The sequence below is a fragment of the Melanerpes formicivorus genome, unplaced genomic scaffold (genome assembly GCF_026170545.1).
Source record: "Melanerpes formicivorus ecotype bairdi unplaced genomic scaffold, bMelFor1.0.p_v2 SCAF_3, whole genome shotgun sequence".
Taxonomy (NCBI): Eukaryota; Metazoa; Chordata; class Aves; order Piciformes; family Picidae; genus Melanerpes; species Melanerpes formicivorus.
This window is the reverse complement of record NW_027142355.1, coordinates 27,174,990-27,188,198: the sequence shown is the minus strand read 5'-3', so window position 1 is coordinate 27,188,198 and position 13,209 is coordinate 27,174,990. Positions and strand designations below refer to the sequence as shown.

General features: G+C 50.1%; 1 protein-coding gene across 2 annotated transcripts in view; it reads left to right on the top strand.

Annotated features, from left to right (window-relative positions):
• AHCYL2 (adenosylhomocysteinase like 2) overlaps nucleotides 1-13,209 on the top strand; it is a 99,224-nt gene that overhangs the window by 46,703 nt on the left and 39,312 nt on the right. Inside the window, exon 1 of one of the 2 annotated variants that reach the window (XM_068169468.1) lies at nucleotides 12,307-12,438. The exons of the other annotated variant lie outside the window; for it this stretch is intronic. Within the exon in view, the coding sequence (XP_068025569.1) occupies nucleotides 12,385-12,438 (54 nt within the window). The 5' untranslated portion in view covers nucleotides 12,307-12,384. Of the gene's footprint in view, nucleotides 1-12,306; nucleotides 12,439-13,209 lie in introns of those variants that run through there. 2 annotated transcript variants of the gene reach the window in all.

The following is a 13,209-nucleotide window of genomic DNA, read 5'->3' as shown; positions in this document are numbered from 1 at the left end:
TGGTGATACTGTGATACTGTGTTATCTTCAAAATTAACTCAATGAGAGACAATCAAGAATGTTTACTCACATTGTTGAGGTTTCTTCTGCTACAATACTGTGTAAGGTCCAGCATGAGAAGTGGTGGGAACACAACACTTGTTCCCTGCAGGCCAATTGAGTATTGAACTTCCTGATCCAAGATTTTGTCCAAAACTTTCAAGTTTTCAATGAGAACTGCAATTGGGGGTTGATTTTTACTTTTTTGTTGTTGGTGGTGGTAAGCAAAGTTCAATCAAACCTCATAGGATGATTGAGGTTGGAAGGCATCTCAAGGGATCATCAAGTCCAGCCCAGCATGCTCAAGCAAGGGCACCTAAAGCAGGCTGCCCAGGATCCCAATATCCAGGTGGGTTTGGAATCTTTCCAGACAAGGAGACTCCACAGCTTCTCTGGGCAACCTTCCCCAGGACTCCAGCACCCTCAAAGTGAAGAAGTCCCTTCTTATGTTCAGGAGGAACCTCTTGGGTTCCATCTCATGTTTAGATGGAAGAACTTCCTACATCCAGATTGTGCCTTGTTGCCCTTTGTCACTGGGCACCCCTGAGAAGAATCTGGCTCCGTCCTCTTGCTCCCTGTCTTGTAGTTTTTTGTGGATATTGGGTAGATCTCCTCTCCATCTTCTCTTCTCCAGGCTAAAACCTGTAGCCTCCTGCCACCCTTTTTTAGCCAAAACTGCCAAACTACATTTCTGGCATTTAAATGTTTCAGCTGATGAGAAACAGAGCAAGGAATGGAACCTGAGAACTTCTGTCCACCTAAGCGCGCTGGGACATGTCTGCTGGTTGTGTGCAGGCTGGTGGCTCACAAAAGGTGGCTCCCAAGTCAAGTTCCTTACCATGTTGATAGATTCATAGAATGGTTTGGGTTGGAAGGGACCTTAAAGATCATCTGGTTCCAATTCCCCTGCCATGGGCAGGGACATTCCACTAGATCAGGTTGCTCAAGGCCTCATCCAACCTGGCCTTGAACACCTCCAGGGAAGGAGCAGCATAGGAGGTTGCCAGAACAGGAGAAGACAATCTACAAAAGGAGGTTTGTGTCAAATGTTGTCCAAAGTCAAAGGCTTTGTGTGAGGAACAAGTCAACCAAGGAAATGTCCACGTGGGTTCATGAGCTGCCAGACCTTCCTGGTGGAGAAGGTGGGGTTTCCATGAGCATCTCCACTGAGATGCTACCAGCCCCACCTTCACTTTACAGGTGGAAATGTTCTGCTAAAAGACCAAAGTGGGCTCTGGGAGTGGTCCCAGATATTTCATTAATGTTGAGGGTGGAATCCTTCCTTGCTTTGAGTGAACCTAAGAAGTTGCAGTGAAGCTGAAACCTCAGCTCAAGACTTCAGCGCTGCAAAGTGGCAAAATGCTGTTTGTATCCCAGTTCAGGCTGTGGTGGAGCTGCCAGCTGTGGAAATGTGTCTTTGCCGAGAGCAGGAGATCCCTTTGCAATCCTTCTGCCTCCAAAAAGCTTCATTTCTGTCTTCTGCAGAGCAAGGGCTGAAATGCTCAGCAGAGGGAGCTGCAGTCCCATCAGCCTGCTCCATCCCAGCTTCTCCCTCAGGCTGAGCTGAACTCAGATCCTTTCACGATTTTTATCTCCTGTGCGTGGCCACAGGATGATGAAGCTGATTTCTGACTTTTTTGAGTTGGAAGCCCAAAGTCCTTCAGAGTTGAGGTGTTTTGCTTGAACCTACTTGAACTTTTGATAGTGAACTTTTGATAGCCTTCGCTGCAGAAGATCTATGGCTCTGGATATGGGTGCTTCTCTTTGAGTCTGCTGTTGTGTCCATCAGGATAGCAGCAATTTGGTGACATAGTGCTAGAGGCATCGAGAGATGAGGGATGGGCATCTCCACACCATAGTGAGGTTGCTTGCAATGCTGGTTGGCGTGGGAGCACAGCTGCAGAGATGGGCTGGATCTGAGCGCTTCAGCCGGCGCGGGATTTGGAACAGCGATGAGGAACTGAGCTGCTCGGCTTGTCCCTGGACGCTTGGGTAGCAAGGCTGGTTCCTAACGAAGACCTCAGCTGGGAGAAGATCTGTCCACTCAAGAGCTTGGTCTGCTGGGTTGGTGCCTCTTGCTGCATCCTCCTGCCAAACAAATGTGAGCCTGGAGGGTTTCACCCATGGAGAAGTGGGACAACAATGCCAACGCCTCTGCTTTCCACATGCCTGAGTGGATGGTGAGTTGCTTGGCTTCTTCTAAATAAGGTTTAGGTTGGACATGAGGAGCAAGTTCTTGCCCTTGAGGGTTGCCAAGCCCCGGAAGAAGCTGCCCAGAGAAGTGGTGGAGAGTCCCCTGGAGGGGTTTCAAAGCTACGTAGATTCAGTGCTGAGGGACATGGTTTAGTGGTGACCTGGCAATACTGGGTTAATGGTTGGACTGGATGATCTCCAAAGTCTCTTCCAACCCAAATGGTTCTCTGATTGTCTTTTAATTAGCACTTGTCCAGCTGATAGCTGCACCAGGGAAGGTTTAGGTTGGATGTTAGGAAGAAGTTCTATACAGAGAGAGTGATTGCCCATTGGAATGGGCTGCCTGGGGAGGTGGTGGAGTCAGCATCATTGGAGGTGTTCAGGAGGAGACTTGATGGGGTGCTTGGTGCCATGGGTTGGATTGGTTGATGGGTTGGACACGATGATCTTGAAAGTCTCTTCCAACCTGTATTATTATTATTATTATTTGCTATAGGAAATGAAATCAGGTAGTAATATGACTAGGGGGAATGGAATGAAGCTGGAGGTGGGGAGATTCAGGCTGGATGTGAGGAGGAGGTTCTTCACCATGAGAGTGGTGAAGCCCTGGAATGGGTTGTCCTGGGAGGTGGTTGAGGCCCCGTCCCTGGAGGTGTTTAAGATGAGGCTAGACGAGGCTCTGGCCAGGCTGATCTAGTGTGGGGTGTCCCTGCCCATGGCAGGGGGGTTGGAGCTAGCTGATCCTTGTGGTCCCTTCCAACCCTGAGTGAATCTATGGTTCTGAGGGGATCAGATCTTGCTGCTCCACATGAGGATGTGATGGTGTTTATTGGGTTGTTGATCTCCAGCACTAATGAGGACCGTCCCCTGCCAGCCCAGCATTCGCCAGCCTGTGCTTCCTGACTGACAGTGGTCAAGTGACAAAGGGAATGGTCCTCCTTGGGCCACCCCACCTTCCAGATGTGTTAAGAACTAATGTTTGTAGCCATTTGGGACCAGTGGAGTGGAGGAGTGCAAGAAACTTGGCTGTGTTCCTGAGGGCTTCGGATGGACTCCGTCAGGACCGGCCCAGCAGCTACTGACTTTTGGGTGCTACTTCTGCTTTGATCATCAATTTAGGTTCTGTGGTTGTAATAAAACCTCTGAAACTCCAGACATATTGTGCTGCTCCACTTCATTTTGGTGGTTAAAGAGCTTAGAAGAGAGACCAAAAATTCCCAAAGCAGCTAAAAATACCATGACCTCGCTCCAAAAACCCAGCAATGCTTGAAGGACAAAAGGTTCTTTCTCCTGAGGTTGGCTCTGTGTGTCCCCTGAGGGTCCCTGGGGTGTCTTGTGGTCCAAAAATGTTCATGATACTTCTGAAATTCTGTGTCAATATTTGTTCTACCTTCCTGGATTTTGGCTCACATCTTCCAGTTCTATTTTGGAAGTCATCCCTCTTGGTAGTTGTTCTAAAAATACTAGGTTGGCTAGAAGAAGAAGTTGATATTCTTGTGCTCCTCTAAAGGTAGTCTTGATCTTGTGCTACAAATAGAGCTCATGGGTGGTGATTTGAGTCCAGTTTCATTATTCTCCTTTTGTAGCCCACTTCATCTGCTCCCCACAGTCAAATTCTTATTCTGTAGGGAAAATTAGGGCTCCTCACCCATTTTTGATGCTCTTCCAGCTTTCACTCAAGTGATGTCCCATTTCTATCAAAGGTGAGGAGATGGATTTCACATGTGAGGCTTAGAAGTGATAAACCACATCATCCACAATTTCCTTAGTGTTTCAAAGGATTTTGTTTGGTACAAATTGGAGAAGTGTGAAGGTCTTCTTCAAAAGAAGCCATGAGCCTCTCCCTATGGGTCTGTCCTCCTCCAGAATTTCCACCAGAATGTGGTGGGGTCAGGAGCAGATGACAGACAGGAGTTGTAGTTAAAACAGACCTTTATTTCTTATGGCTGTGGTGGTTTCCCTTTGCAGTGTGGATCTATGCTTGTATGGTTTCCCAGGAGAATTGGGTTACACCTCTCTTACTTGTTGTCCCAGGATCACAGCATGGTGGAGGTTGGAAGATCATCCAGTGCAACACTCCTGATGAAGTAGGGGCACCCAGAGCAGCTTGCCCAGCATCACAATGGCCAGGTGGGGTTGGAAGCTCTCCAGACAAGGAGCCTCCACAACCTCTCTGGGCAGCCTGTTCCAGGGCTCCACCACCCTCACACCGAAGAAGTTTCTCCTGATGGAACCTTCTGGCCTTCCAGTTTGTGCCCATTGCCCCTTGTCCTGTTGCTGGGCACCACTGGCAAGAGTCTGGCCACATCCTCTTGCCCCCCACAGCTCCTTAGCTCTTGCTGAGCATTGGTCAGATCCCCTCTCGGGCTGCTCTTCTCCAGGCTCAACATCCCCAGGGCTCTCAGCTATTCCTCCTCACACAGATGCCCAGGCCCCTCAGCATCTTTAGAGCCTCCTCTGGACTTTCTCCAGCAGTTCCCTGTCTCTGTTGAACCTGGAAGCCTAGAACTGGACCCACTTGTGGCCTGACTAGGGCAGAGTAGAGGGGGAGGAGAACCTCCCTCCACCTACTGGCCCTACTCTTCTTCATGTCCTCCAGGACAGCGTTGTCCTTTTTGGCCAAGAGGGCACGTCGCTGGCTCGTGGTGACCTTGTTGTCCACCAGCCCTCCCAGGCCCTGCTTCCCAACAGGCCACCCCTCACCTGTACTGGTGCACCAGATAGTTTTAAATGGTGTGGGCATCAGACTCTCTAGAAAGGGCTCAGGGTTGTGTCCTCCAGCCATGGTTTTAATCAGGGCTTTAACGAGAGCCATTTGCATTTTATAGGGTTTCTCAGGACAACCTGGGAATGAACAGCCACATTTCAAGGAATAATTAGCCTGAGCTTTAAATTGCTCATTATCTTTAAGGTCATTATTTCAAACAGTCTCTTAGGTCTTAATGTTCTTACCACTGACTGTGGTGAACCTCTGATTAGTCACCAAATAACCAACCCTGGAGAAAACCTGTTACTGAGGAATAAAACCAGGTCCCTTGTGCAGTGCTGCCCAGAAGATCAGGTTAAGGCACAGTGGGGTGGCTACTCTTCTGGGTTGAAAGCTGGCTGGGTGGCCAAGCTTAAAGAGCAGTGGGGAATGGAGATAGCTCCAGCTGGCAACCAGTCACAGGTGGTGTTCCCCAGGGCTCAGTGCTGGGGCCAGTTCTCTTTAATGTCTTTATCAATGGTTTGGATGAGGGGATTGAGGCACCTTCAGTCAGTTTGCAGAGGACATCAAGCTGGGTGGGAGTGTTAATCTACTGGAGGCTCTACAGAGGGATCTGACCAGGCTTGATGGGTGGGCTGAGACCACTGGGATGAGGTTGAACAAGGTCACATGCTGGGTCTTGGACTTGGGTCACAACCACCCCATGAATCCTCCAGGCTTAGGCAGCGTGGCTGGAAACTGCCCAGTTAAAAAGGACCTGGGGTGTTGTTGGTGAACAGCAGCTGAAGATCAGCCAGTTGTATCCATGTGGCCAAGAAGGCCACCATCATCCCAGCCTGGATCAGCAAGAGTGTGGCCTGCAGGACCAGGGCAGGGATCATGTCCCTGTACTGGGCAATGGTGAGGCCACATCTTGAGTACTGGGTTCAGTTTTGGGCCTCTCTGTCCAAGAAGGTATTGAAGGGCTGAAGCATGTCCAGAGAAGGGCAATGAAGGGTTGAAGGGTCTGGAGAACAGGTTTGGTGTTCATCATGAAGAAAGGTAGGCTGAGGGGAGACCTTCTGGCTTTCTACAACTCCCTGAAAGGAGGTTGGAGCCAGTGGGACTTGGTCTCTTGTCCCAAGTAACAAGCAATAGGAAAGGAGGAAATGTCCTCAGGTTGCTCCAGAAGAGGTTTAGGTTGTACCTGAGGAACCATTTCTTCCCCAAGGAGGTGATGGGAGTCCCCGTCCCTGGAGGGGTTTCAAAGCTGTGTAGATGTGGTGCTTGAGGGCTATGGTTTGGTGGTGACCTGGCAGTGCTGAGTTAAGGGTTGGGCTTGAGATCTTCATCATCTCTTCCCCATGTTTCCATGGTTCTGCATTGTGTGACTTGGATGGCTGGGAGGTCTGCAGCAGGTTGGTTTTGCAGAGCTGTGATGGAGATTTGGGGGTTTGGAGACTGTACCCTGAGTAGTCAGGGAAAACCTTCTGCATGCAGTTGTGAGACCTGAATTTCTCCTCCCTGTGAGAGGGTGAGGGTGGTGAACCACTGTCCCAGGTGGGAGGGTAAGTAGAAGCCCCATCCCTGGAACCGTTCCAGGTCAGGTTGTTTGGGGCTCTGAGCAACCTGCTCTAGTTGCAGATGTTCCTGCTGACTGCAGGGGGGTTGGACTGGATGAAGGTCCTTTCAATCCAAACCATTCAGTGATTCTGTGTTGGAAGAGCTCCTTCTAGCTTTTCCACCTGTAGCTTTGCTGTTGTAGACTTTGCTCTTGTTGTCAAGAGGTGACCCAAGAGTGAGTATCAGCCACTTGAAAGAGGTTCAATGACTTGATAGACCCAGACTGTGATTCAGTCTTCATCTTGGAGATCTGAGGACCAAAACTGGTCTCAGTCCTAGTAAAATCTAGTAGGTCTGATGTTTGCACTCAGCAGAACCTCAAGCCAATGCTGAACATGAGTTAGAAACACAGTGGGCTTAGAAACTCTTAGAAATGATGGGTCCACCACTGGTGTGAGGTCTTCAAGTCTCAGTGGCCTGAGTTTCTAAGCAGATGGGTGACTCTTCATTCCCATTGTTCCTCTCCCACATCCTCTTCGTAAAACCAACCTTAACCTGCAGGTTCTCAAGGTGCTGTCTTAGGGAGAAGGTACCAAGGGGTTAAACTTGGGTTAATCCTAGAGTCCATCTCCATACGACCTTTTGGCTGGAGAACTGGAATCTTAACTAGTTGGAGCTCCAGCTGAAGTTCTGGCTCAGTGAGCAGCATTGTCAGGATTACTCATTAATGTAAAGCAGGTTGGAAGGGACCTTGGAGATCATCTAGTTCCAACCCACCCCTGCTCCATGGAGAGAATGGAGTCAAGGGCTTGGGACAGTCCCTTTCTTGCAGTGGTATCATTTAAGCTGAGGAGGTGGGTTGGGAGAGGAGAAGCTGCCTGGATTGATGAACTGAGGGCTGTAGATCACAGAATCACAGAATTGTTTTGGTTGGAAAAGACCTCTGAGATCATCAAGTCCAACCACTGGGGTTGGAGTGGCTGGAGAGCTCCCAAACAGAGAGGGACCTGGGGATACTGATCAACAGCCGCCTGAACATGAGCCAGCAGTGTGCCCAGGTGGCCAAGAAGGCCAATGGCATCCTGGCCTGCATTAGGAATAGTGTGGCCAGCAGGAGCAGGGAGGTCATTGTGCCCCTGTACTCTGCATTGGTTAGGCCACACCTTGAGTCCTGTGTCCAGTTCTGGGCCCCTCAGTTTAAGAAGGACATCGAAACACTTGAGCGTGCCCAGAGAAGGGCAACAAGGCTGGGGAGAGGCCTTGAGCACAGCCCTATGAGGAGAGGCTGAGGGAGCTGGGATTGTTTAGCCTGGAGAAGAGGAGGCTCAGGGGTGACCTCATTGCCCTCTACAACTACCTGAAGAGTGGTTGTAGCCAGGAAGGGGTTGGTCTCTTCTCCCAGGCAACCAGCACCAGAACAAGAGGACACAGTCTCAAGCTGTGCCAGGGGAGGTTTAGACTCGAGGTGAGGAGGAAGTTCTTCACTGAGCGAGTCATTCGGCATTGGAATGTGCTGCCCAGGGAGGTGGTGGAGTCACCGTCCCTGGAGGTGTTGAAGAGGGGATTGGACGTGGCACTTGGTGCCATGGTCTAGTCATGAGGTCTGTGGTGACAGGTTGGACTCGATGATCCTCAAGGTCTCTTCCAACCTTAGTTATACTGTGAAGACCATCAAACCATGTCCCCAAGTGCTGTGTCCCCATGTTTCCTGAACACATTCAGGGACAGTGACTGCTCTACCTCCCTGGGTTACCTATTGCATCACTGCAAGCAGGAGGAGGTGAAGGCATCACTGATACCACAGAAGGGGAGCAGGTCTCCGTGGTGTTTCAGATGGTGTCTCCATTCACATCTCTGGTTTCACAGGAGGAAAGCAGAGCAGGAGATGAAGTATCTGGCTTGGCAGGTGGAGTGTTGGAGGAAACCAGCTTTTCCTTCATGAATAAACATGAGAAGGCTGGAGGAGGAGGTTTATCTGGGAGCTGCCAGCCTCGTGGAACACCAGCATAGTCTTTTGGGTTCTGTAGAAGAGGAGGCTCAGGAGAGACCTTGTTGCCATCTACAACTACCTGAAGGGAGCTTGTAGCTAGGTGGGGCTTGGTCTCTTCTCCCAGGTAACCTGTGACAGAACAAGAGGGCACAGTCTCAAGCTGCACCAGGGGAGGTTTAGGCTGGCTGTTAAGAAGAAATGATTTGCCATTGGAAAAGTGCTGCCCAGGGAGGTGGTGGAGTCCCCATCACTGGAGGTGTTCAAGAAGAGACTGGATGAGGCTCTTGGTGCCATGGGTTAGTTGATTAGGTGGTGTTGGGTGATAGGTTGGACTCGATGATCTCAAAGGTCTTTTCCAACCTGGTTAATTCTGTATCATTCTTTCTGGTTTAATCACAGCTGCAACATTCTTTCTTTTGTAAATTCATGGGATCACTTGGCATCAGAGATGGACCAGAAGTTTTTCCACTGGGAGAAGACTTTTGTCACACCAATAACAGCTTTTGAAGACCACAACCTTGACCTGCTCTTTCATGGATGGCTTTGAAGTTGCTCCATAATTTGCTCTGTATTTCCCAGGCTTGTTGCAGGTGGATTTGTGAACTTGTGTGACCTGATCACACAGAAAATTGGTGGTTTCTACCTTTCTTACCTTTAAACAAGGAAGATCTTTGGCTAAAGATTAATTTGAAGACCAAAGTGCGGTGCTGGCCGAGTTGAGAAGTGCAGAGACTTTACAAGGATGGTTCCTCTTCCCTATGGCACAAGCAGTGTAGGGGGCTGGGAGCCATTTCCAGGTTTTAAGGTTCCATTTGAAAATGTTTAGAGAGTAGGAGATGTTCAAAGCCCACAGCATGGCTGAACTGATGCAGGAAGGGAGGCTGAGCTCCAACCATGGTGAAAAAGCAGGGTTTCATAGAACCATGGGAGGGGGTGGGCTGGAAGGGACCTTTCAAAATCATCTAGCCCAACCCATCTATGGTCAGCAGGGACTTGTGCAACTAGAGCAGGTTGTTCAGAGCCCCAGCCAACCTGACCTGCAATGGTTCCAGGGATGGGACATCTACCACCTCTCTGGGCAGCCTGGGATAAGGTCTCACCATCCTCAGTTCGAAAAACATCTTCCCTCTCTCCAGTCTCAGTCTCCCTCCCTTTAGTTTCAAACCATCACTCCTTGTCCTGTCACAAGAGACCCTGCTCAAAAGTCTTATCCTGAGCTTTCTTCTCAACTCCCTTCAAGTCCTGAAAGGCCACCAGAAGGTCTTCCTGGAGCCTTCTCCAGGCTGAACAATCCCAACTCTCTTAGCTTGACCTCACAGCAGAGGGCTTTCAGCCCTCCCACCATAGCTGTGGCCTCCTCTGACCCTGCTCCAACAGGTCCATGTATCTCAAGTGCTGAGCACTCCAGAGCTGGCCCCAGCACTGCAGGTGGGGTCTCAGCAGAGCACAGCAGAGGGGCAGAATCCCCTCCCTCCACCTGCTGCCCACACTGCTGGGGATCAGCCCAGGACAGGTTGGCTCTGGGCTGTGAGCACACATTGCTGGCTCATGTTCAGCTCTTCACCCACCAGCACCCCCAAGTCCTTCTCCACAGGGCTCTCTCCAGCTCTGCATCCCCCAGCTCGGACTGGTAGTGGGGGTTGCACTGACCCATGTGCATGACCTTGCTCTTGTTGAACCTCATGAGGTTCACATGGGCCCACTTGAGGGTCAACAAGGCCCAGGAGAGGGCACTTCAGTCAGACATGGGTTAGTACAGGACAATGAGCACTTGAATTTTCGTAGGACTGATCATTGTTCTCCAGGGTTTCGTGTGCCAGGTGACACACAAGTTGCAGAAGACACCTGAGCTGCAGAGTGGAGGGGCAGCAAAGCACTTTATTTTGAGCATTTTTAGATCATGGAAACTCTTACTTTAGTGCCTCAGACTGAAAAAAGAGGCTTTTTGTTTGTTTGTTTTCTTGATTTAAGTATCATGATGGAAAAACCTCTTGGAAAGGAGCTTTGTGCCTCGATGGTATACCATCAAGGCTACCTTCATACCCCCTTAAATGTTTTTAGCCACAGCTGCAGTAGCATCTCCCATGGGATTTGACATGGGAAGGGTCATCAATAATGTTACAAATTCAAAATCTACCTTTCTGGTCATATTTAGGTCGAGTTGATGTGGAGGTCAATCAGTGATGTCCCATCAATCTCTAAACCTTGCTGCTACATGAGCATCCCTCAGCTTGTCCAGAGCCTCTTTCCTTCTGCAGTAGGTACTTGCAAGGCAAGAAGCAAATAGGTACAAGGAAGAAACTTTTGACACTAAGAGTGGTGAGACCCTGGCCCAGGTTGCCCACAGAGGTGGTAGATGTCCCATCCTTGGAACAATTCCAGGTCAGGTTGGTTGGGACTCTGAGCAACCTGTGCCGGTTGCAGATGTCCCTGCTAGCTGCATAGGTGTTCAGAACCCTTCCAACCCAAATCATTCTGTGATTCTGTGATCTGGATTGATGGAGCAAAGTCAATCAGAATTCAGACAGGCCAAGTGCTGGGTCCTGCACCTGGGTAACAACAACCCCAGGAGTGCTCCAGGCTGGAGGCAAAGTGACTGGAAACTGCCAGGTGGAAAAGGACCTGGAGGGGTTTGGTCAGCAGTGGCTGGAGGTAAGCCAGAAGGCCACCTGCATCCTGGCTTGGATCAGGAGGAGTGTGGCCAGCAGGAGCAGGGCTGGGATTGTCCCCCTGGACTTGGCACTGGTGAGGTCACACCTCAAATCCTGAGTTCAGGTTTTTGCCCCTCACTCCAAGAAGGACATTGAGGTGCTGGAGTGTGCCCAGAGAAAGGCAACAAAGCTGGGGAAGGGTCTGGAGAACAGGTCTGGTGAGGAGCAGCTGAGGGACCTGTGGTTGTTGAGCCTGGAGAAAAGGAGGCTGAGAGGAGACCTCCTGGCTTTTTACAGCTCCATGAAAGGAGGCTGGAGCCAGGTGGGGGTTGGCCTCTTCTTCCAAGGAACAAGTGATAGGACAAGAAGAAATGGCCTCAAGTTGCACCAGGGGAGGTTTAGGCTGGACATAAGGAACAATTTCTTCCCCTTGAGGGTTGCCAAGGCCTGGCCCAGGCTACCCAGGGAGGTGATGGAGTCCCCATCCCTGGAAGGGTTTCAAAGCCATGGAGATGTGGTGCTGAAGCCCATGGTTTGGTGGTGACCTGGCAGTACTCTGTTAATGGTTGGACTTGATGATCTTCAAGGTTTCTTGCACCCAAACCCATTCTGTGAGTCCATGAGGAATGATCTGGTGAGGAACAGGGGGATGAGTGTTGGAGCCTGGCCCTTACCAAGGACAGAGCTTTGCACTTGCTGCCATGGGGGATGGACCCACCTCATTAAAAAGCACTTAAGCATCCAACTAAGTACTTGGTTGTTTTAGTTGCTCATTAGTTAATTTTCTTCTAATGAGGCTCTGTGGAGGTAATCATCTGCCACTGGGGAAAGGGAAAGTGGGGAGGGAGGGGGGGTTAAAAAGAGCCTAATTAGCAAGTTAATTATAGCAAGCAGCGAAATGTTCTGGTTATATAAATAAGGCATTGTTCTGTGCACATTAAAAACCATCCTGGGGTCAAGCAAAACCCTGTCCAGCAGCAGGGAACAGAAGCAGGACTTGTTTGGTGGGACGCCTCATTAACCCTTGGGGTCCTTCTTTGCCAACAACACACACACACACAAAATAACCACCCCCACCCCCCCAGCCCAAGGAATCTGCAAATCCCAACCCTTCCCCTTCCCTCCCTCCTCCTTCCCTTCTCCCTCCTTCCCTCCCTCCCCCCCGAGGCTGAAACCAGAGCAGCTAAGCTGGGAGGTATAAATGGGGGGGCAGCCCTTGTCCTGGTGGGAGCAGGTGCCAGGGAGGTGTTGGTGATGCCGTCATGCCCAACAAGAAGAAGTACAATGTCAACGGCGATCCGGGGATTAAAGCCCAGGTGAGGGTGCCCTTTAGTACCCTACTCCCATTTTTCTCTCCACCCCACCTTTTCCCTTCCACTCCTTTCCTCACTGTTCTTCCCCCCTGCCCCAATCACCTATTTATGGAGCTAGCCACGTCTACCTGCTCGGAGAAGATCTCCGTCTCTAGAGAACTTGCTTGAATTCGATGATCTTAAAGGTCTTGCCCTGCCAAAATGATTCTATGAGCTTCTCTTCTTGTCTCTCAGGAGCAGGAGGTTTGAAAGGATGAAGTTTTGAGCTAGAGTTGTTTCTCTGGGGTTGTTCTTCAGAACATCATGATGGAGGATATGATGGCTTTGAGGGCAGAGAGGTTGCCCAGGGGAAAAAACCTGGGATGATGATACTTCAATTCTATGAACTTCTCTTCATGTCATCTCTGGAGCAGGAGGCTTGGAAGGATGAAGTCTTGAGCCAGAGTTGTTGCTCTGGGGTTGTTCTTCAGAACATCATAATGGAGGAGGTGATGGGTTTGAGAGCAGGGAGGTTGCTCAGGAAAATCCTGGGGTGATGAGACCTTTCTTTTTGCTCAGTGAAGTAGCATAGAGCAGCTCTTTGTGGTGGAAACCACAGGTTGAACTGAGACTTGGCTCATTTGAAATGTAATGAGCCTTGCACCTGCATTGAGAAGTCATTAACCCTTTGTACCTCTGGAGGTGAGGCTCTGCACCTTGAATTGTTCTGCACCTTGAATTGTTCTTCTCCTGCTGGAAACTGAAAGCAGTGGTGCTTATGTAGCTGCAGAGCAG